Genomic DNA, 21,052 nt, shown 5'->3' with positions numbered 1-21,052 from the left:
GATTGTTTTAACGGAAGCACCATTACACACCGTGGTACAGTTCGATAAGATCGTATTTATTTTAGTATTTTTCAACCTTTCCCTTTACAATTTTAACTGGCTCTACCGGCCGATCGTTCTTATCCGTCTCCACCAGCCCTATTCGTTTGACCACCTGCATGCCGGTGTGAATGCGCCCAAAGATGGTGTGCTTTCCGTCCAGCCACTGCGTCGGACCGAGGGTGATGAAGAACTGCGACCCGTTCGTGTCCGGGCCAGAGTTTGCCATCGAAACAATGCCCGCACCGGTGTGCTTCAAATCGCTATGTATTTCGTCCGCAAATGTGGCACCGTAGATTGACTGCCCACCCCGACCGGTTCCCGTTGGGTCGCCTCCTTGCACCATGAAATCTCGTATGATCCTATGAAACTGCGTCCCATTGTAGTAGCCTCTTCGTGCTAGTTCAGCAAAGTTGCGGCAAGTGTTTGGGGCATGTTTCCAATACAGTTCGATCGTTAATTCTCCCATCCTACGTCGCGAGCAAAACAACATTGAACAGTTGACGAAAATACACAATGAAATCCCGCCCCGCCAAGCTACTCACGTGGTCTCAAAGGCGACAAAATGCGGCTGCCATAGTTTGTCTGGAATGCCACCGGAATTAGGCGTTTGAATCGCGAGCATCACTAAATTGTTTGGATTTTTGTAAACTGGCGTAAAAGCGCGTCGGTTTTATGGAACCGTGGGAAATAAACAAACCTCACTGTCAGTCTTTGACGTCGACGCCTGCACCATGGTCGGCGGAAGTTTTTGTCTGCAAAATTTACAACATTTTGTCATGAAATTTCTACGGGATATTGTTATGCACATTTGTTTTCAACTTATTCTAATTATTTCGTTCTAATTTTGTATCATTAAAAGAAAAATAGTGCTTATCGATCTTTTTTTATCGTCCGCTGACAAACACATTCGCATGATCGCAGCACACTGTGCGACGTGAGCTGTCAACGGTGCTATTTTCAGAGGGAAAATCTGTTGACGGTTTTCCGTTTTCAAAATCAAACGAACAATTCCATACGACCGGCCGGGCCAGCGGCTGTGGCGCAGCGATCAATACGAGTCGTAACTGTGATATATAGTTAAATATTGTACGAAATGTGTTTATAAACGCGTGGCTTACCCTTTCTAACCAGTTTACTTACACCTCCGCATCACACACCAACTCACATTATTTCCATCGGTGCTTATTTGTTAACAGTGTACCGTGCTAACCCTAATCCTTTACCCCGCTTTGTGTGGGCTGCCTTTATTTGGAAGTTTGTACGCCTCTATCCCGGGAAAGCAATGGAGTCGGAAGCCTTTTTAACACCGCGCAAGCTATTCCAAAGCGCTCTTGCACGAACCTCATCGCGAACGTCGATGGCCTCCTCGCCATCGCTAATGGCCGTGAGGACGCCGACCTCGCTGTCACGGAACAGCACCAGCAGCTGTAACAACACCGCAACCAGCAATCGTTTCAATTTACTACCCGTGCTACAAACTCCTCCTTCGCGCATATTTAAAGGCCGCATCGTGAATCCCTTCGAACCGCATCTGGTCGAACGGTTGCATCTGCCGATGATCGGGAGCCCTTCGCTCTTCCACCGTCCCAGCACACCGCAGAACAGCAGCATCACACAGTTCGAGTGGACGATCGACGAGGTGTCCTCGCTGGGACCGGTGAACGTGGAACCGCACGAGACGCAGTTCATCGAAACGCCCGACCCGGTCGCGGAGGCTAGGGTGCAGGCCGCTATCAGTACCTACTTTAAGGAGCACAGCATAGTGCCCAGCCCGATCGACTGTCCTTTAAGAAATCAGAAGATCGTGCTGTCGAAGGACTCTAGCACCTCCACGAACTCCAGCAGTGGTGGCGCTGTTTCCAGCAAGCGAAAGGTTCGCGATGGAATAAGCCAAACGGTTCTGTCCTTCCCACCGCATCTTCCAAAAGAGATAGAGGATGTGTTGCAAAAGTATCTTACCTACAACGAGGTATGTCGCGCGGTGCTGTAACAAAAGGTGTTGTTGATATTAAAACAAACCATTTCTCTTACAGGACCAGCAACAGAAACATGATACCGCGCTGGATGAATCCTCGGCCAGTAGCATCGATCACGATGCACGGGATGCTTCTTTGCGACGGAAACTGTTCAACACATCCGCCCTGAACGACGATGCGGACGACAGTGATGCTGGAGGTGCGAGCCGTTACGCCAACTCGATCGATGATTTCGATCTCAGAGCCTTGAGTCCTGCTCCGGAGTCGCCCGAGGTGCTGGTGGTGGGAGAGCTGGCGAGTGAGCAGGATCTGAAGCGATCGCGGTACTACGGCTCGCAGGAAATGCTCAATCACATTCCCGAAAGTGATGCGGACAGTTCGTTCGGTGCACTGTCGCCCATCTCGAAAAGCATGGCCAGTCCTTCACCAACAGAAGCCTTCGAATTGCACCATTCGGACTCGGATGCTATTTACCGCAGTACGCCGGAACCTTCCGGGATTTTCCATAGTGACAACATGTCACCGGAACTTTGCGGTAGCCGTCACTACATGAGTGGTAAGCAATTGCCTTGAGGGTATAAGAGATGATCAAACTATTTGATTGTTTTTGCATGATTTTCTTCCAGGTTCGATAAAACATACTGAATTAACAAACGAACTTGCGGAAGCAAACCTGTCGGCCGACGGCGAAAGGAGCCTTGCCTTATCATCGCAATCGTCTGACTCCTCTCAGCAGACGCAGCACTCCACCACGCCGTTGCGGGGTTTCCGGAGAAAGGAAAAACGCCGTACTAATCGTAAGAATTTGTCACAATCTTTTCTTCAAATCTCGGACAAGGATCGTAACGAAGAGAACCAGTCCACCGATAGTGCGTGCGAGGTGCGTCATACTCGCACCACTCCAATGAAAGCATTGTCACCGATAAAGGAAATCGCTGGCTTGTCGGAAAATGTAGTGCCTTGCGTAAACTTCTATCGCACTGATAGTGGTTTCAATGAGGAAAGTCAAAGTAACGACTACGCGAATGAACTTTCCGATGTGTCGATGCTTTCGGAGGACTTCTCGAACACTCCAGGAAGAAAGAGGCAAGACAAAACCGGCACCGGTCCCAGGGTCAATAGCTATACCAACAATTGTTCCTCTCCTTTAAGACTGTAACGTGGTCACTAATCGCCATAAGACTCATTACGTTAGGGAACGAAATCAAAATGCAAAAAACGTTTCGGCCAACAAAACTCTAGCAAAATTCCTAATTTGATAGCTCAATTGTGTATTTCGCAATATTTAGTTAATGATTTTAATGCAATGGAAAACGGAAACCGACTCAAACGAAGCGTGTGTGCGCACTGAACTGAATTAGCGATGGAAATAGCTCGTTAGACCAATTACGTGTAAGGAACGTCTTGTAGACAAATCAATCTCGATTACGTTGATAACGCATTTTTTAATTGTATACAGCACGTAAATAATATAACCAGTTGATCAGAACAGTCTTCATGTTGTGACAAGCGATGCCGAAATGATCCTGCATGTCCTGTGTCCTTTTTCGTCCTTCGTTTCAGCAGAGTGCAACATTTCATAGAACGATTGAAATGTTTCACCTCCCGCCGAAGCTGTCAGGTTTGACAGGTTGTTTTGACAGCTGCCCTGCTGAGGAAAATATTCCGTCGCGGCTCCGGTGGACATCGCAAAACTCTTCACATCTCTGAACAAACTTTTTCCAACTGATTGCTTTACTGCCGATCCCGGATCTATCTGGTAAGTGCAAACGTCCCAAAAATACACGGCCGAGTTGGCACACCTCATTGCCCGTAGAAACTAAATCAATGTTTTTCTTCCACAACGCCGAATCTAAATTATGTAATGCTGGTTCCGACTGGAACGTCAAACGGGGGTTGTGTATACAAATCGCCTGCCAGGAACAAACGATGGGCCACGGTCACGGACACGGACCGCCGTACAAGGTGCCGGATGCATCCATCTACAAAGTGGCCGACGCCCCCGAGCTGGTCGAAGTGGAACGCGCTCTGGCCCGCCGGGGCCTGAAGGACCCGTGGCTACGAAATGAAGTGTGGCGCTACAATGTGAAGCAGTTTTCGACCCACCGTTCGCGGCTCATCACCTTCCTGTTCAAGGGATTCCCGCTCGGATTTGCTGCCTTCGTTGCGACGATCGGCGTCGAGTATGCGCTCGGAGTGGACTACCACGCGCATGGTGGCCATGGTCATGGGGATGAGAAGGGACATGGAAGCGGTCATCACTAGTGCGAGAGATTTGACGAGTTAGACGGCCCCCATCTCCATCCGGGTGGTGTTCTTTGTTGCTATCGTGCATTAGATTTTATTTCCAAAATTCTGCCGCAAAGAATAAACGAACTTATGGTGTAGCAGAAACAATCAAACCAGCGTGTGGTGCCGTTCGAATGTACGAAGTAACCTTACAGGAGAAATGTGCTGACACTCGGTGCGCTTTAGCTCGAGGCCCGTGGTTTCAGCTCATCGTAGCACGAGCGAAGGAAGATGTACGTTTTCTTCTGCGGGTTGTAGTATTCGTGTCCCTTGGACCAGTCGTACCCGACGGCATACGCGAAGATCTGTCCATTGCTGTTGAAGCAACACTTGGTAATCGATTGGTCCAGCGTTTCGGACGATTTCAGCTTCGTGCGTGCGTCTTTGTCCCAGAAGCTGAACGTTCCGTCCGACCCGACCGTCGCCAGCGTGCCGTGCACCGGATGGAACGCGATGTCATTCACCGCGTAGATGTCCTGGTAACCGCTCGATCCGTTCGAACGATGGCACTTGAACGTGAAGTTATCCTTCGGATTCAGCGGACTCACGTACTGAATGGCCACACGGCCCTCGATACTGCCCAGCGCGTAGCCGGTCGGTGCTTTCTTCTTGTCGCGAAACACCGACACCGTCCGGTGCTGGTACTTGAGCGGACTTTCCTGCTGCTTGAACTGCGTCGGTTTGTTTTCCAGCGAGTAAATCAACACATGTCGCCCTGCCGTGCCCACGACTGCCATCGGGTAGTCCACATCCGCACAGTAGCAGCGCTCCGGCAGCTGAATCGACATCATGGGCTGCGGTGTTCGGGTGTCCCAGAATTTGAGCGTCTTGTCCCACGAACCCGTCATCAGACACGTGTAGTTGGTGCCCTTGATCCAGTGGCACGTTTTGATCGCAGCATCGTGCTGTGCCACCTGCGCCACCTGATCCGAGGCCAGATCCCAACACTTCACCTGCTTGTCGGTCGAGGCGATGAACACTTTGCTGCCATCGTCCGCCCAGCACACGTCCAGTACCGGGCCGCCCATGGTTTTGATGGATTTCGGCACCGTCTTGCCGGACTGTTCCACCTCCCAGCAACGCACGCTGCAGTCCCAGCTGCCGGCGATGAGAAAGTTTTGCTGCAACGTTGCCGGGCTGAACTCCATCGCCGACACCGTATCTTCCGGCGGCGAGGTGACTTCGAAGTCCTTCATCGGATTGGTGGTGGTTGTGGCCGTCGGACTGCCGAAGCCAGGGTTGGCACCGAGCGCTTGCGTGCCAAACATTGTGCCGGTGGGACGTCCTCTTCAACGGTTCCTGGGGGCGAAGGTTTTGTGTTTCAGGCGCGTTGAAAATGCACAAATTCTACTATCAACAAATAATCACGCACCGAATGACGCTCTTTTCCGTGCTGTCAGATGTTGTATGTTCGTGCTAGCCCGAAATTACCGGCAAAATGCGTTGACAGCGATGAGCGATACCTTCTATACATCTTGGTTTCCACCCAGGCGACAAAATACATTTGATGGGCCTTAACTATCGGTGTATGTTAAGCCTAGCTGGGCTATTGCAGCTTCTTACTTTGAAAGTTTGTGCGATATCATTATTTTTGCGTTTTTTGGAATGATATCATGGAAAAATTACTCTTACAAATAGAGATGTTACAGTTTGGAGAAGAGAACTACAGTTTGGACACTGTAGTTGAAGCACAGTATGAATCATTTAGCAGCAATATATATCGAATTAAGTAACTTTTCTTCAATAAACTTAATATATACAAGATATTTATGCTCAATGATAACAAAAACTCTTCAAGAGAGTAACATTTACTTCAGGCGAAAGAAAACGTGTTTACGCAGCGTTGAGATAGAAATACGAGCCAGGAATTATTTACGTACCTCGTGTAGACAGACCTACAGCGAGCGGAGCCTGGTTCGGCCGCCTTCGGATACGTACGCTACGCAGCACCACTACAACGACACAGTTCAATTTGGACTCACGGTGGCATGGCTGTATTTTCCGAATCGAAGCAAGCATATTCCGCTGCTGTCCGTCGAGGAGTGCTGGTGAAGAAACCGCCGCGCAACTATTTCTTCTCCGCCAACTATCATTTCTTCTACGCAAAAGTGTACCAAACATTGTAAAACTGATTTCGCTTGTGTTTCGTGAATTTGGGAAATCGAGTGAACCTTTCCGTGTGTGTGCTGTGCCGTTAGGGGTACCCAAAAGGGGCAGGTGCGGTTTGTTGACACCTTTGTTTACCTTTGCTGCTTGCTCGTGTGCGAGACAGAAGAGGAAGAAGTCGAACGCGCCCGTGTGTGTGACTGTGCGAACCATAAATCTCTGATTCGATGTTGCGATGCTGAGCTTCTGCTGCCGTTTCGGTACACTTTCAACGGAAAATTGGATGTTAAGTGCCGGGGAAAACAGGAGTGTGCAGCCAACAAGTTAAGAGTCCTACATGGACGGTGAGCAATTTAAAAAAAAATGCACTTAGACCAGGAACACCCATAAACACCGGCTTAACCGTCTGCTGTTGCTCTTTTTTACCGCACAGTTCCTGTCTGCGGCACCAAGGCCACGAAAATTGGCGTACCTTAGAAAGAAAAAACTCACACTTACCTGTCTCTTCCGTCCCGCTGCCCAGCTCGGAGTGGGTTCGTGAACGGCGTCAATTAAAATTTTGCCCAGCTTGCCCTCTGCAGGCATCAAACATAGCAACAGCAACATAGCCACAGCCATTCATCAATCGATGGGTGTACCCGTGCGCGGTTATGCTTGCTTGTGTTGGTCCGTGGTGCTGTGTGAACCATCATCAGAAGAACCGCACCGCCGCGGCGGTCCTGCCTCTCTGTGTAGCCGTTGATCGTTTCCTTAACAACCGCGCGCGCTCTCACCCTGTCTTTCTCATTCTGGCTCTCTCGTTCTCTCTGTTTATGTATGAGTGTGAGTTTTCATTCTGGCAGCAGCAGCAGCATCACCGTTCGCGCATCATCTCAGCAGCATCCGCACGCGAAGGAGACGGCTGCACGCGAATGGGATAGGGGTGCGAACGGCCGTGCCGCGAAGAGTAGGAACACAGCACGCGCGCGAAGAAGGAGAGCAAATCCGCTTTCCGTTCTTTTGCGCGATTTGCGTGCTTTCGATCACTTCAATCTCTGTGTGCGCCGATGCTTTAGGCCTGTTTGGGTGTTTTTTCGACAAGCGTATGTCTAAAACTCTCCCTAATCGTGGTCGTACTTGCCCAGTAACAACAACGAAACAATTCAAGGGTAGCAACGAGTGAACGAAGCGTGAACAAATTGTGACCAAAATTGTTGTGGCTTCAGCATTCCCAAAAATACGATTGTCAAAGTCTCATGAACGTGTTTTTTTTCGTATGTGTGTGCGTGTGTCTGTGTGTTGTTAATAAATTCTTGTTTCTAATGTGTGTTTCAGCCAGTTGTGTAATGATTGCTGCCACCCTGCTGGCTCAGAGTGCTGCGTAGCGTGAAGGTACGCAAAAAAGTGAGCACACAAAATAAAATTGCAAGGTGTGCAATCGCGGTGGATGGTGCTGTCGTGTATGCATGTGAGCGAGTGCGTGCGTGTATTTGTTCTGCCACCGTTCGACGCCGATATCGGTTCCGTGCGCGAGTGCCGCGGTGCGCCTGTGCCAAGGGCAGTTTCGGGAAGCAGGCCGTAAAACAACGGGCGGCGGCCCGAGTTCGCCAAAGAAAAGCGATCGCGCAAAGGTGGTGTTGCTGTCGTGCGGAAGCAAGGGGAGGTGGTGGAGACGGGGGAGGGCCGGTGGGCGGTGGTGTTGGTGCGTCCGGCGTCGGGACGCGCGACGTGACGAGCAAAAAAAGGCGCCAGCATGATGTACGCCAGCGGGCGAAGTGATCGTTCCCGTCCTGGCGTTCGTTCTGTCGCCGGCTGGGAGGGAGAGCAGGCCGCAGAATATCATCTGCAAAAACAACAACCACAGCAACAACCATTGCCACAGCAACCACAACAACAGCGGCAACGCCAACGACAAGGCCAGCGAGATGGTTGCGTCCGTGCGTCGGGGATCGGTGGTCGGGCGCACGCCAACGCGCGACTGCTGGCTGCCGTTGGCACGCTGGCACTGTTGGCGGCCACGTCGGTGATGGCGGTGGGGGGTGTGTCATTGACCGGGCCCGACACTGCCAGTGTGCAAATTTCAGGTGCAAGTGCAGCATCGACTCGATGGACGAAGGCCACCGAAACCGGTTCCGATCATCGACGTGTGCTCCGTTCGCTGCAGAAACCGGGACCGAAACAAACGTCCTTAGCATCGCCCGAGGAAGCACAAGGTAGGTTCAGTGTGTGTGTTTTTTGAGCTAAGAAAAAATATTTATGTTCAGCCAACTTGTAATGGGGCAGCAATTTAAAAACGTACAAATATTTTAGCATTTCGATCGAGCGTGGCTGGAGAGGAGGCCCCTTTTTCTTAAGAAAAAAAAAACCCCAAAGATGCACGAAGACAAGCAACGAAAGCGAGAGAGTGAAAAAAACGCGGCTAAGTACACCGAGCTGGAATTAGGAAGCAGCTTGTTAGCGTACAAACAGATTTGCTGCTTGAAAAGCAATAATCCAATGCCTTCCCTCCTTCAGAAAGACACGCAATGAGATCACCTGGATGGAACGCCGCTTGTTACATACGCGCACCCGTCTCTCTCTCTTTCTCCCTCTCTTACGCCAGAGCTCTGCCTTGAGCACACACGAAAACAAATCTTCCACCAAAAACCGAAAAAAACCTTAACGTCTTGGTTGGAAGTGGCCCCTGCCGGCTGAGATGGGCCAGGCTTTTTTGCTGGCCGTGTGGTGTGCGTGTATACCAGTCTAAATGCCCCTCGAGATACGGCAGCAGCGAAAAACAACAACGCGCGCGAGTGTGTTGCGCGTTGCCCCGCGAACGTTCTTAATAAGGCTTGAAATTTGAGTTCAACTTCTGTGCGCAAATTCTTTACGGAGTAGCGCGTACTCTTATTCTTCTTCTTCTTCTTCTTCTTCTATTTTGTCGTTTCGATGCTTTACGCAAAATGTTTGCGCGATGTTTATATTGCGGTTTGTTTTTCTTTGCTCAATTCCTTTTTTTGTTTCCCCCGAGTTCTGGCCTCGAGAACCGGATTGAACCATTCTTTGTCACTCTTCCCGAAGTAGACGATGTGCTTGGGGAAAGTAAAACAAAAAGACTATTGGTGCAAATGTATCCCCATTGCGGCGAGTTGTGAGAGGGAGGAGGTCCTGTCGGGTTGGTTCGCCAAACTCTTTCTAACTAGATTAAGTTATTTGTCACTGGCGATACAAATTGGCTCGGCATAAGACTTTGCTCATGGCACGATGGACGAAAAAAAAGAAAGCCCTTGCGAGAAGACCGTCAGACCGATACTCTTTGCCCTCTTGTTTGTGTCCTCTGAGTTCAATCATCCCAGAATTATGATATAACGTTGTTGCTGTGTCAGTCAGCGCTGGCAGCAGGAACAAAATTTACAAACACATTCTTCGTCCCGAAATCGACCGGCGATGGGACAGCTCGCAAACGGAAGACGAGAACATCCAGTCTTATCAGCATATTTCCCGCGAGAGCAAGCGAGCGCCGCCAACCATCGGTACCGGGGCGCGTTCCCAATCAAACCCTCCTGGGGCCGGTGTATACGAGCGATGTAGTTCACCAGGGCATACGCCACACACACATACACACACCAGCCCACACACCGACGGCATGATAGGGCGCACGGGGAATCAATCAATCGTTCTAATCACAACCATCCGTCACATCGATTCCCAAGCGGTCGGACCATTGATCGCGCTGCGATGAGGATCATCCAGCGAGCCGAGGGGGGAAACGTGTCGTGTGCATTGCCGCGAGATAAGCGCCAAACACCCCAAACAAATCGCAATCTTACGTACAACAAAAGTTACGTTTTCCCTTTCCTGCTGCCGGTAAACGAACTTTGACACCTTACCGCGAGCGGCGGATCGCGGGCACACCATGCGCCAAGGCAATCATGTGTAATGCATGCATGTATTCCAATTTTCGGCAGAATTCATTCACCTTCGCTCGGGGTTGAGTTGGGTTCGGTTTCCGTTCTTGGATGTGGGAAGTAGTACGCGAAAAAAGGGGGTTGCGCTTTTCTATTTCGAGGGAAACGTGCCCATAATCTTAATACGAAAGCGAACGCTCACGCTCGAGAATGATATGATGTACGGTCTGGTGTGTGTGTGTGTGTGTGATTTCGGCTATGTAAAAAAAAGGGTAGATTAATGCTACGAACTTCTCGGGAGGACGGGCGACTTCGAAGTAGTGGAATCGATCTGTAAGTTTTTACCCCCTTTTTTGAATTTGTTATTCAAATTCCACATCGAATCCCGTCCCGTATGTCACTTGGGATAATGGTGGCTGCTGCTTTTGATGATGGTTCTAAGAAACGTGCCCCCAAAAAATGGCTGAAAGTTATTTTCTCCTCTGCGAAGAATTTATGCACTCTGCAGCTCATTGCTCCAACCGTGATCGTTTAAAAGCAGTAACCGAATTGAAAATTCCATTTTCCACGTTGCCGAACGCTGTGTAATTGGATTTGCGCGCACATTTTTACCTTTTTTTGCTGTGACCGCGCGGGGTTACAGCAACCAAATGAAGCCCACTCCCCGGTACAGCACAAACGACAAACCCTTTACATAGTTGTTGTTTGTCACGAACATCGCCGCACAAAATGTGATTTCATATCACAAATTTTGATGCTATTTTCCATGGTCAAATAGGTTGCCGACCACCAACACCACACACACCGCAGCACTGCTATTGCCAGACAAGCCGATTACGATTATGTGATTTTCGCAAAGTGATTTACTACCCCCGTTTGCATCAATGTGTAATGGGTGGTGGTTCTGTGAGTATTTAAAAGGCTGTATTGAACCAGTCGGTGAAAATGGTAGATAGTACCACGGATGCGACGGGTTGACGGGTGGCCGTTTGTCGAAATTTTATCGCACGAATAGTTTGCAGCACCGTGCAACGCTTAGTGGTTGCGCGTAACAGGTGGAACGTGAGGATGCGCAGCAGGAGCGCTTCATAATCCTATTTGGATGCCGCGTAATTGTCGGGGGTCGGGGGTTGAATGTGTGGAATTTCTGCTGATGCAATAGCAGCAGAATAAAATGAATCCATTTTGTGTGCCGGTTTCTGATGCTGCTGATGAGGATGATGATGATGGTGGCTGTCTGCTGGGGCAAATTCTATTGAATCTGCCAGTTCTATCCGTGGCCAAGCGGCAGTGCCAGTGTTGATCGATGGAGGAAATGTGTACCATGATGTGTGCTAAATGGAAACCGGATGAATATATTTCAATACCGCGCTTTGCCAGTGAAAAACTTCCACTATCATAGATATGTTTTGTTTGGTCGACGGACCAGCCCGCGCCCCAAGCAAATTTGGAAACGGCTGCGTCGGTTGGAATCATTTGTTTGCACAGAGTGTCTGCACTTTTGGAAGGTTTTTGTGTCCATGTTTCAGCGCACTGAGTTCACAGTCAGCGAAACGGAGGGTCCTGGGAACGCGAGGGGACACTACGATAAGACCGCGCATATGCCCCTCTGCTGACGGGCACCACATACACATCTGTGCTCACAGATTATATCGCTTCCCACACTCTCTCTCTCTCCTTCTCTGGTAGACGGGAACAACCCCCTAACGTTGTCCTCCGTGCAAATGGTCCCCGTGACCTTATAATGCTTCTCGCGGGGTCTGTCTGTTTGCACACCTGAGGGTAAACGTGGTAATCTACAGTGTGCAATCTGTCTGGGTGTGTTTTATTGTTCTGCGCGTCTAGGGAAGGGGCGACCCAAAAAAGTCCAAGAAACATGATATGCTCTTTACTGAACTGCAACTTTTCTGTCGTGTGTTCAACATACCAATTGTAATAACTTGCGAAATTGTTCCCCGCGTTCGGATACGCAAAACTGGGAATGCTAAATGATAAATAGATGATGTGTGCAAAACGACCACCCCCTTCCGGATACCCCGGACGAAATATCCTCCGCAAATTGCACCACCGGGAAATGGCGGTAGAGCTGCCTTTACCGTAAATGATGTTCCCTACACGGCTCAATAATTTTCTTCCCAATCGGATTTACCACCATTCGTGCTCGCCCGGTGATGAAGGAGCAACAACAACAACAACAACAACAAATATCGCGCGTGTCCCCGGCGACGACCGTGGCCACCAGAGTAAGTGGGTTCCTCGTTTTCCCACAAGGCGCAGCCCCCCCCCGAACGAGGGGAAGAAAGAATGAACAGATACGTGTACCTCATTACAGGCCGGAGCGCCAATCGGGAATGCTGAGGGGTAAATGTGTGTGTGTGTGTGTTCGTCCCGTTTGGCATGGCGCCCGTCTGGTGTGTGTTGTGTGCGGGGACGGCAAATCAGTGTTGTTGTTTTTTTACTCCTTCCCGTTTCGCTTTTCCTTCCTTTTTGCCCCCCCTGTTCAGCGACATGCTACGCCACAACACATACGCATTCCTCATTCACGCGCACGACTCGGTGCGGCGACCATGGGACGAAAGGAAGGACTAGACGGCAGGCAGCAGCGGCGACGGTCGAAAACGGAAGCGAAATCAATTTTCGTAGATTGTTCGCCCGCAAATCATGGAGTCTTTTTCCACTTCCTTCCGTTCCTAATACGTCTTTTACGCTCGGATGCCGCGCTTGTGCAACGATGAAAATGAAGGAAATTTCAACCATGCTTACGCGGGAGGGCCATGGTTTGTCGTTCCCCGGGCCTGGCGCTTTCCTGTGGAGATCCCTCCCCAGCGGGAGCAGGTGAAGGTGGATTCGGAAGAAAAGAAAAATAAAAGAAAACTGTTCGAACGAGAAAGACCCCGGCTGTGGGACTGCCGGGGAGGGAGTGCCCATGGTGGCGCCCTACGTGTGTCTTGAGTGTGTGTGTGCCGCCCGGTGGGATGCTTGTCTTTTTTTTTTTTGCACCCCACTTTGCCGAATCCATTTAGGAACTGGCGCCACGAGTCAGGCTTCGTTCCCTCTTGGATTACATGTTACATGTGCTCTCTGCCACGGATGGTGCCGGGTGATGGTGATGTGTTGGCTAGGATAATATTGCGCCTCGATGACACGTGTAAACTGCGCTGCCGGTCGGCTCACTAGCCGAGCAATGAGGTACATTATCTCCATTAAATAAAACGAATTCATCCGGCAATGGGACGGATATCGGCGAGTTTCCCGGCCGACGAGGCGTTGTTTTTCTCCCCTCCGATCGACGATGCCGTAATCCAAAAAAGGTGTCAAACAAAATCAAAGTAAATCGAGGGCAGCGGTGGCTTTATTGCAGCAATTGAGTCAGATGTTGTTCGAGTAGAGTCGCATTGGAAGAGGGCTTGATGATGATTGCGAACAATTGATTCCGTTTTTTTTTTATTGATTCGGTACTACAAAGACGCATTTTCGTACTGCTGGGTGCTATCAATTTTCACTCTTGGTGCGCTTTCATCGTGAATTAACATCACCGTGGGCGAGGGCGAGATTGTCTGGCAGCGAAGACAAATTGTAAATGGAAAATGGATATTCTCTGCGTTCGATGTTTACCCCAGCAACTGCTTATCGTATGATGATTAATGCTTATACAAGTACCATCATCCATCGTAATTAGCAGCTGGAAGCATCACAATTTGTCCTGCCGTGGCGCTGCTCACTGTCGTTGTGTTTGGGCGAAAGGCAGAATTAATTAATGAAATGAAACGCCCCTTCCAATCGTCGCCCCGTGGTGATCATCATAATAATTGAACATTGATTGCTTTTCACATTAGACGGCGACTGCAGAATGGGTCATAAAGGCGGAAAATTGTACTCCCTACACATACACACGTGCTCCACGCTCGGATTGGGAATTTGTGGTAGTACATAAGGGCGTAAGGGAACCGAAAGACAATATGACAGCTTGATGATTGATCAGCAATTGTACGCCAACATACCTGGCCGCCGCCTGGCTGCGGCTACAACCGTTCGCAGATGTTGCAACATGAAGTCAACCTCAACCAACACTACTTCTGCAACAGCGATCAAACCAAATGGAAGGTTTTCCGGCTCGATCGTCCTAGCAAACCTTATTGTGGTAGGTGCGGTTCTGCCTTGCTGGCAAAATGGCGCCCCAACGAAAGGCAAAGTCGCCGGCACAACCAATGAAGGTTAAATTGCTTCCAGCAAATCAAGCTCGAGCATTCCCATTTCTTTACAATTTCACTGTCAATGGAAAACTGGCACATCGGTGGTGCCTCTTCCCGGTATCAACGTCCGACCCAGCCGTCCCTCTCCCTGCCATTCCCTCGGGAATCCTTGATTACCTTGCTGAACGGACCGATGCCCCCGAACCGAAGGCGAAGACGGACGGACGGACGGATGGACGAGATCCATGTGTCAGAGGGTTGCCAACACCGAGCTGAACGTTACTTCAGCGCCGCAAGTGATGGATCTATTCAAATTCGGTCGCTCCCAACAAAAGCCCAATCAGTTGGAATATCTCCCATCACCGCACGGGGTTTTTCCGCCTGCCCCAGTCCACTCCATTCGGTATGGCACTCGTCCTCATCGTCTTCACCCCTCACTAATGCACACTCCAGCCCAGTCCGATTCAGACAACTATCGCCCATCATCTGCACTCACCGTTGTCGTGCTGTGTGTGCCGTTTGCAGCACAGAAGAAGCGAATGAAAGTCCTGGACCTTTTATTGTTCGCCCAAAGCAAAGAATATAGGGCGGGGAATGGGCGGTGATGGCGACGGCGTCGGAGATACATTTTGGTAGACAAAAAGCGGACATCAAATTTGTATCAATTTTCCACCACATCACATGACCAACATCATCATCATCATCATCAGTAACACACGACGTGTTAGTGTCAGCGTGCGAATAGGGTTTTGGTGGTTTTGGTGGATCGCTCGTCACCCACATTGGTACGGATTTCATGCCTTTTTCCATCGCAACCAGGACAATGGACAACAATCGGATGGATGGATGTGTGGGTGTGTGTGTGTATGGTCGATGGTTCTCACATCCCTTCGCAGAGTATGTTGCACGTCCCGTGGAAATGTTGGAGGGATTTCGCTTCAACTCTACCACAAAATATGCTCATCCAGTAGCGTGTGTGACTTGTACAGCAACCCTAACATCCGGTGTGTGTGACGTATGTGAGGTATGAAATGAGTTACATCGGACACGCGCTCCTTTGTGTGCCACAGAAAACCCCAACGCGATGAAGAACTGTTCAAGTAAATGGTGGTCCAAAAGACGGTTCAAAAGAATTTTCCCATTCTTGTGCACAGGGTTTCCTTTGGGACGAAAATCTATTTCCGTTGGTGGTGGTGGTGCGTACACTTTTGAGGCATCATTTGATTAGCGAACATAACTTTTTCTCTGCCGATTGAATAGCAAGGAAAAAGTGTACAGAAAAGGGAATGGAATGGTTTGTATTGTTCAACCCCCAAACCACAACCATGTTGGATTTCGTCTGCTGCACTTCGTTCTTTTGATTTTGATGGTTTTTTTAAGCCAGAAACGTCCGGCCCTTGAAGCTACTTGAGATATGGCTTTACAGAATCAAGGCAGCCTCCACTCGACTTTGTATCGGTTATTAAGAGCTATGTTTAGCTGATGTCGGCTTTGAAGGGCAACACTGTTTTATTTTTCAAAAACAAAATATGTCTCAATCAATTGGAACTATCCATCGAATACTTCCAACACATCCCAGCATCTAACAGACGATGTACATTTTTATTCCGTTTGTTCTGGCAAGCGTCCGACGACGACTGTGGCGAATGAGAAGCGACAGAGAATGCATCAGTTAATTAGTAGAATTGAACCATACACCTCGTAGCGTAGCGAGTGTTCAGCAAGAGTGAAGTCACCGATAATACACAGACCGCTCTGCACGAGCACGAACGCGTCTGCCCATACATCATGCATCCATAATTACAAGCGAATGCAATAAACTCGGGCCGCTCTGGGTGATGAATGTGACACCATCGCCGTTTGACGGCTCGGTTGTGTCACGGACTTGCTCGGGTGAAATTTAATCTCCATCGGTGTGGGGCGGCGCACACTGGGGATTGGTTCGATGGACGAGAGGAGGTTGGCTTCTGTTGTCCGGTTGCAGCTCACTGGCACTGAACGTGACACCATTAGGCTGCCAGCAGTAATGTCCAGCCGGGTGTGGTGTCTTTTATGTTTGGTACTGGATGGATTCCACTTTGAATGGTACACTATTTTATTAACCACAACAACTTTTAGCCTACTGCTAGAAGAGCTATAGTGTGGTAGCAGTGTATCATATCTTTCATACACTCATCATCACGGTCTGCTGAGTGTGAATCAGAAACAAACCGAATCATGCTTAAATCGAGTTCGTCAATCGGAAAGCACACAAGAAGTACGACAGCACGCACACACACACGTTAGTAAAGTGTAGGGAGTTTGATTTATCAGCTGTTCTGCCTGAACCGAAAAGCAGAAGCAGAAGCAGCAGCGGAAGGCGAAAGTAATAAAATCGAATGCATGATGACGCATCCGTTCGTGTCCATCCATTAGTCAGCTGCCTGCCCGTGGGGACCGTAGCGTAGAAATCCCAAACTAAGCCGCGGCAAATGATATGCAGCGACGTGCTTACCGAATGGGTAGAACTCTTACCACATCACTGGCCAGTCCTTGTTTGGTCGGTGAGTAATTAAACCAAGACGCACCAAGCTGTCCACACACATATATGGTGGACACACGTTGTGCAATGTTTGGTATGAATCAAGCTCGATATCGGATTCTACATCCATCACACAAATAATTGCATAACGGATCTATTCGCCGTTTGGTTGCCGACTGAAGTAAGCGCCATTCATTGCAACGTGTATGATCGCACGGTCGACATGTACGGTATGAAAAAAAAAAAACTATCGTCTAACTTTTCACCACCCACCACTTTCCTCTGATGTATGTCTCCCCTGTGTATTTATAAGCGCATAGCCCGAAAAGTTTGCCCAATTCTTGACACCTATTGTGTGATGCTAAAAAGGGTTGTTAACTGCTCCGAGCATTCTCCAGGCAGCACCGTCCATACCCGTCGAAGCATGTTATAGCACATCCTTCAATTCAAGACCCACACGTTGAGTGTGCTTGTGTGTGTTGTTGTGCCTTTCCCCTTTTGAGAAGGAAAAGAAAAGGGACGTGCGTTTGGTGGAAAATGTTTAGTGTCGGTAGGCCACCGACGTTCGGCACAGTGGCGTTCTCGGCGTGCGTGGTGGTTTTGTATTGTCGTAAGCTCTTCTATGATCACATAAATTCTGATCCGAATGCTTACAAAGCCACCTCGCTCGCTCACACTCATGCTTTTCACAGGCCCTCCACCATCAACCGCACTCTGATAGCTTCCTTCCCCGCCAACAGGGCATGTGTGAGGGAAGCATAGTTAGCTAAACACATGGCACATAGAGAAGGGAGGTCGCTTGAGGAGGGGGGGGGGCTGAGGGAAGCTGTAATTGGATGCGGAGAACTTCCATCCTTTTGTCCTTTTGTGGTCAGGACAAATACACATTTTTTCCCCTTTCGTTCCCGGCTCGGCACTCGTGGCTGCGAGGCTGGGCGCGTTTGTGAGCGATGCTTTTGTCGAGTGAAATTGGAATGGCCTTTGACGGAGCAAAATGGATCCATTTAAATATTCACAAACCGAACCATTGTGCGCTTCAAAATCGGCGTCGGTGCGCCCTCGAAAGCTTCGTGTGGCATGAGTGGCGCCAGCGTTGACAAATGGTGTTCGGTGTGTATATCTGCCCATGTAATAGTAGTGAGGGAAAGAAATGAAAAAAATGTGAGACTGTTTCCGGAGTGGCGGTTCTCTTTTATTCCGTTGCGTATTACACAACTAAAGTCAAATACCAGCCCGACGTGCGCAGCGAGAAGAAAGGTAATCAATTCAGCTACAACAACTTCAACTCTCAAGATGTATTACGTTTTACCAGCACTGAGAATGGAATCTGTACAAGTAGTTGTAAATATGTGTCACAAAGAAATGGAAGCATTCGCCGAGAAGTTGAGTGAGATTCAAGTAGGCAATTATTCTATCAGCTGTAAGTATCGGTCCAAGTAACTATTCCACTTGTTCGGTACATCCGATCCTCCACCGTCACACGTGCTCGGGCGCTGCTTGCGTTGGTGCGGTCGCGTTTTTCTTTGTCAAAGTTTGAGCGGGTCGCGAGCTCTTGCTTGGTAGCATTTTCAATTGGATTCAATTGATTTAAGTCGCATAAGTCCGGAGAAGGTCGTGAGAGAATTGCCGCTGGAGTAGCAGCAGGAGCAAAATAACCAAGACGATACTTTGCCGAAGAATCAAATGCGCAGATACGGTTCGGAAGGGTTTCGCCTATGATGTACAAAAGTACGTCTTTTGTTTGAGCAATTTCTAACGTCTATGTTCTTCTTGGGCAGTTGTGCTCTGTAGTACAAGCAACAAAAAAAATCCAATATGCAACAACAAGCAGCAAGCTTACGGTTTCTTATCAGTAGCTTCCCTGACTTGCGAAGACAAATGCGTCCGGGCATCGATCGTTGATAACGACCTCCCAGGCAGACACAAAACTGCTCCAAAGTGTGTCCTGGCTGCGATGGCATGGAAGCAGCCTAACCTAACCTACGCGATAGTGACTACAGCCTTGACTCATTTCGGGCTGGGCTGGTAATAAAATTCAAGTGAAATGTTTCTCACCGCAATCCTTTTAAGCAAGACTTTGTACCGCTTTCAATAGAGGAAATAATGTACATTTTAGCCACATAAACTATTAAACAAAACAAAAGCGAAATAGCACCATAAACAGTAGCACCGTCAAGTTTATAAGAATGTTTGCTTTCAGTTGCTATTTTTTCGTGCCGGCGTAATGTGACCCCCCGAGCGCTGCTTCTCGGTCGAGAGGATTTGAAGAATTTTTAATTAATGCCAGTTACGCCAGTACGACCAAAATGTAGCGAGCGGCAGCTAAAGTCATTCATTGAGAATCGGTACCATGGTGGTGGTGTTGTTGATGCCAGAAGTGAAACAGTACAGTTTGCCCAAGCTCTTATCACGCACCTCCGTGGGTCATGAGCATCGTAGCCGTAACTCTGTTACTTGGCTGGGGTTTAGAACACAACCTTCCTAAACATCCGCCGCGCAGAGTATGCCTTTTTTGGTCGACCGCGTGTCTTACTCACCCGCCCGAGCAACGATGCTGAACTACCGGGGTCAACTTGAATGCTGGACAAATTTTGACGCTCGACTATTGTGACGCACCGTCGGTAGACTGTGACGAACTTACTGCCTGGGAAGCGGGTCGTGCTTCTATCACGCTGTGTTTTTGCGCAATCTACTTGCGCGCCGAGATTGGAGGTAGAAGCAGAACGGCTGCCAGTTTCCGGGTTGTGTCGGTTTGACTCACCCCACTGGTCGGTAAATAACTTGCAGTTGGCATCTTGTTGGGGTGTGGCGCCGCTACTGCTTATGCTGTAACTGATAGGTACGTTTGGGACGGCGAGCTCCGCTTTCCGAAGCGCTTTCCAAACTTTATCCTTTGCGTCTGAGTGACACTTTCCATCCGGCTGCTTACCTGCAGGTGGTGTACGGGGCACTGGTAGACCCCGAGTACTCTAATGTACCGTGCGAGCGGTGGGCTCTAGATATCACCAATGTTTACCCTTTGCTTGACGGTGGTTGCCTTCGTGAGCTAATTTAGAAACGAACCCTCCCGAAAACATGTTAGCTTTGGTAGCGGTGGGGGAAAGTTGATAAGTGAAAACGAGGTGCAGAATGAACGTGTGTATTGTGAAGCAAGGAATTCTGGTTCTTGTTTAATCTGTATAAAACCTCTCGTCAGGCTAACTAAACACGAGCACAACTCGTCTTGCGCCGGAAAAAGAGACAAGAGAATTGTTAGCATAAATTGATTTCAGAAAATTATGTTATCTTAATCCTTCTCACACTATGTGTGTGCTTGTACCGTCCATTGAGGGTATGATAATTAAATTTTCTCTCAACAAGACACGCGACGCGTTTGGTGTGTAGAAGCAACTTATTATAACATTACCTGTATCGACAGCCTTCTTGGTACGATATCAAGACATCGTGAAGAGCCCCTCTATCCCTCCGCATCCGGGTGTGAGGCAATTAATCTTTGCCATTAAACCGGTTTCACGGATGGGTTATAGTCTAATCCTCGCGACACATCATAAATTGTCGCCACTCATCACCATCGCCATCAATATCGCCATCATCATCATCATCATCACCGCATCGTCTTTCACGCTGGCAAGAACGGGCGTACCAACAGCAACGACATCAACTGTTTCATCATTATTATCAGTCGCTTTATCGCCACGATTATGTGGCTGCGATCGTCACTACAGCCAGGCCCGGATGGGTATACCGTCACTCGCTCACCGCCGGTGGGAAATAATGATGCTAATAACAATAACATTCAACATCAGTGCGCATCGTTTGAGATGTCGATAGCGTCTTGGGACGGGGCTCGCTCACCTCGTCGCGCGGGCGTGTGTGTCGTTTGGTGAAGTTGATTCGTTTAGTGTTCACTTTTTCACTTGATCTCCTGTTATCGCTTTCTCTTTCGCTACTGCCGCTCCGCCTTACACCATATCCGGTAGTGCTCGTTAGTTTGACGTTCTGCTCAGGAAGAGGATGAAGTCAGGTGATGGGCTTATCGCTGTTCGGCAGCGATCTATA

General features: G+C 49.1%; 5 protein-coding genes across 13 annotated transcripts in view; 3 read left to right on the top strand and 2 right to left on the bottom strand.

Annotated features, from left to right (window-relative positions):
• Positions 1–35: 35 nt before the first annotated feature.
• LOC120957541 (peptidyl-prolyl cis-trans isomerase-like 1) lies at positions 36–751 on the bottom strand. The gene is made up of 2 exons (XM_040379795.2): positions 585–751; positions 36–509 (listed from the first exon to the last, which is right to left on the bottom strand). Exons 1-2 carry the CDS (start codon positions 662–664, stop codon positions 62–64), a joined length of 528 nt encoding a protein of 175 aa, XP_040235729.1. The 5' UTR covers positions 665–751; the 3' UTR covers positions 36–61.
• A 248-nt stretch (positions 752–999) lies between these two features.
• Positions 1,000–3,376, top strand: LOC120957294 (protein aurora borealis). Of its 2 annotated transcripts, XM_040379418.2 has the most exons (4): positions 1,001–1,128; positions 1,545–2,011; positions 2,076–2,574; positions 2,645–3,376. In XM_040379418.2, the coding sequence occupies exons 2-4, from the start codon at positions 1,598–1,600 to the stop codon at positions 3,175–3,177; spliced, it is 1,446 nt and encodes a 481-aa protein (XP_040235352.2). In that variant the 5' UTR covers positions 1,001–1,128; positions 1,545–1,597; the 3' UTR covers positions 3,178–3,376. The 2 variants fall into 2 exon arrangements, with proteins under 2 accessions (XP_040235351.2, XP_040235352.2); XM_040379417.2 differs by having other exon boundaries at positions 1,000–2,011.
• A 268-nt stretch (positions 3,377–3,644) lies between these two features.
• On the top strand, positions 3,645–4,420 carry LOC120957296 (NADH dehydrogenase [ubiquinone] 1 beta subcomplex subunit 3). Its single transcript, XM_040379420.2, has 2 exons — positions 3,645–3,777; positions 3,939–4,420. The coding sequence occupies exon 2, from the start codon at positions 3,948–3,950 to the stop codon at positions 4,281–4,283; it is 336 nt and encodes a 111-aa protein (XP_040235354.1). The 5' UTR covers positions 3,645–3,777; positions 3,939–3,947; the 3' UTR covers positions 4,284–4,420.
• On the bottom strand, positions 4,333–5,806 carry LOC120957295 (protein Rae1). Its single transcript, XM_040379419.2, has one exon. The coding sequence runs from the start codon at positions 5,573–5,575 to the stop codon at positions 4,490–4,492; it is 1,086 nt and encodes a 361-aa protein (XP_040235353.1). The 5' UTR covers positions 5,576–5,806; the 3' UTR covers positions 4,333–4,489.
• A 471-nt stretch (positions 5,807–6,277) lies between these two features.
• LOC120956942 (low-density lipoprotein receptor-related protein 1) overlaps positions 6,278–21,052 on the top strand; it is an 81,233-nt gene continuing 66,458 nt past the window's right edge. The window contains exons 1-2 of one of the 8 annotated variants that reach the window (XM_040378782.2): positions 6,278–6,417; positions 7,728–8,605. In XM_040378782.2, coding sequence (XP_040234716.2) covers positions 8,146–8,605 — 460 coding nt within the window. In that variant the 5' untranslated portion in view covers positions 6,278–6,417; positions 7,728–8,145. The other 7 variants (XM_040378781.2, XM_049608737.1, XM_040378779.2 and 4 more) reach the window with 7 other exon arrangements.

Source organism: Anopheles coluzzii, chromosome 3 (assembly GCF_943734685.1).
Source record: "Anopheles coluzzii chromosome 3, AcolN3, whole genome shotgun sequence".
Lineage (NCBI taxonomy): Eukaryota > Metazoa > Arthropoda > Insecta > Diptera > Culicidae > Anopheles > Anopheles coluzzii.
Note: the sequence above shows the minus strand (reverse complement) of the source record. Positions and strands in the feature narration are given on the sequence as shown.

Excerpts from the sequence above, each read along its gene's own strand:
- LOC120957541 (XM_040379795.2), bottom strand. The coding sequence starts at position 664 with ATGCTCGCGATTCAAACGCCTAATTCCGGTGGCATTCCAGACAAACTA. Across the intron at positions 510-584 it reads TTTGTCGCCTTTGAGACCAC|GATGGGAGAATTAACGATCG; the intron begins GTGAGTAGCTTG and ends CTCGCGACGTAG.
- LOC120957294 (XM_040379417.2), top strand. The coding sequence starts at position 1,325 with ATGGAGTCGGAAGCCTTTTTAACACCGCGCAAGCTATTCCAAAGCGCT. Across the intron at positions 2,012-2,075 it reads AGTATCTTACCTACAACGAG|GACCAGCAACAGAAACATGA; the intron begins GTATGTCGCGCG and ends TTTCTCTTACAG. Across the intron at positions 2,575-2,644 it reads TAGCCGTCACTACATGAGTG|GTTCGATAAAACATACTGAA; the intron begins GTAAGCAATTGC and ends ATTTTCTTCCAG.
- LOC120957296 (XM_040379420.2), top strand. The coding sequence starts at position 3,948 with ATGGGCCACGGTCACGGACACGGACCGCCGTACAAGGTGCCGGATGCA.
- LOC120957295 (XM_040379419.2), bottom strand. The coding sequence starts at position 5,575 with ATGTTTGGCACGCAAGCGCTCGGTGCCAACCCTGGCTTCGGCAGTCCG.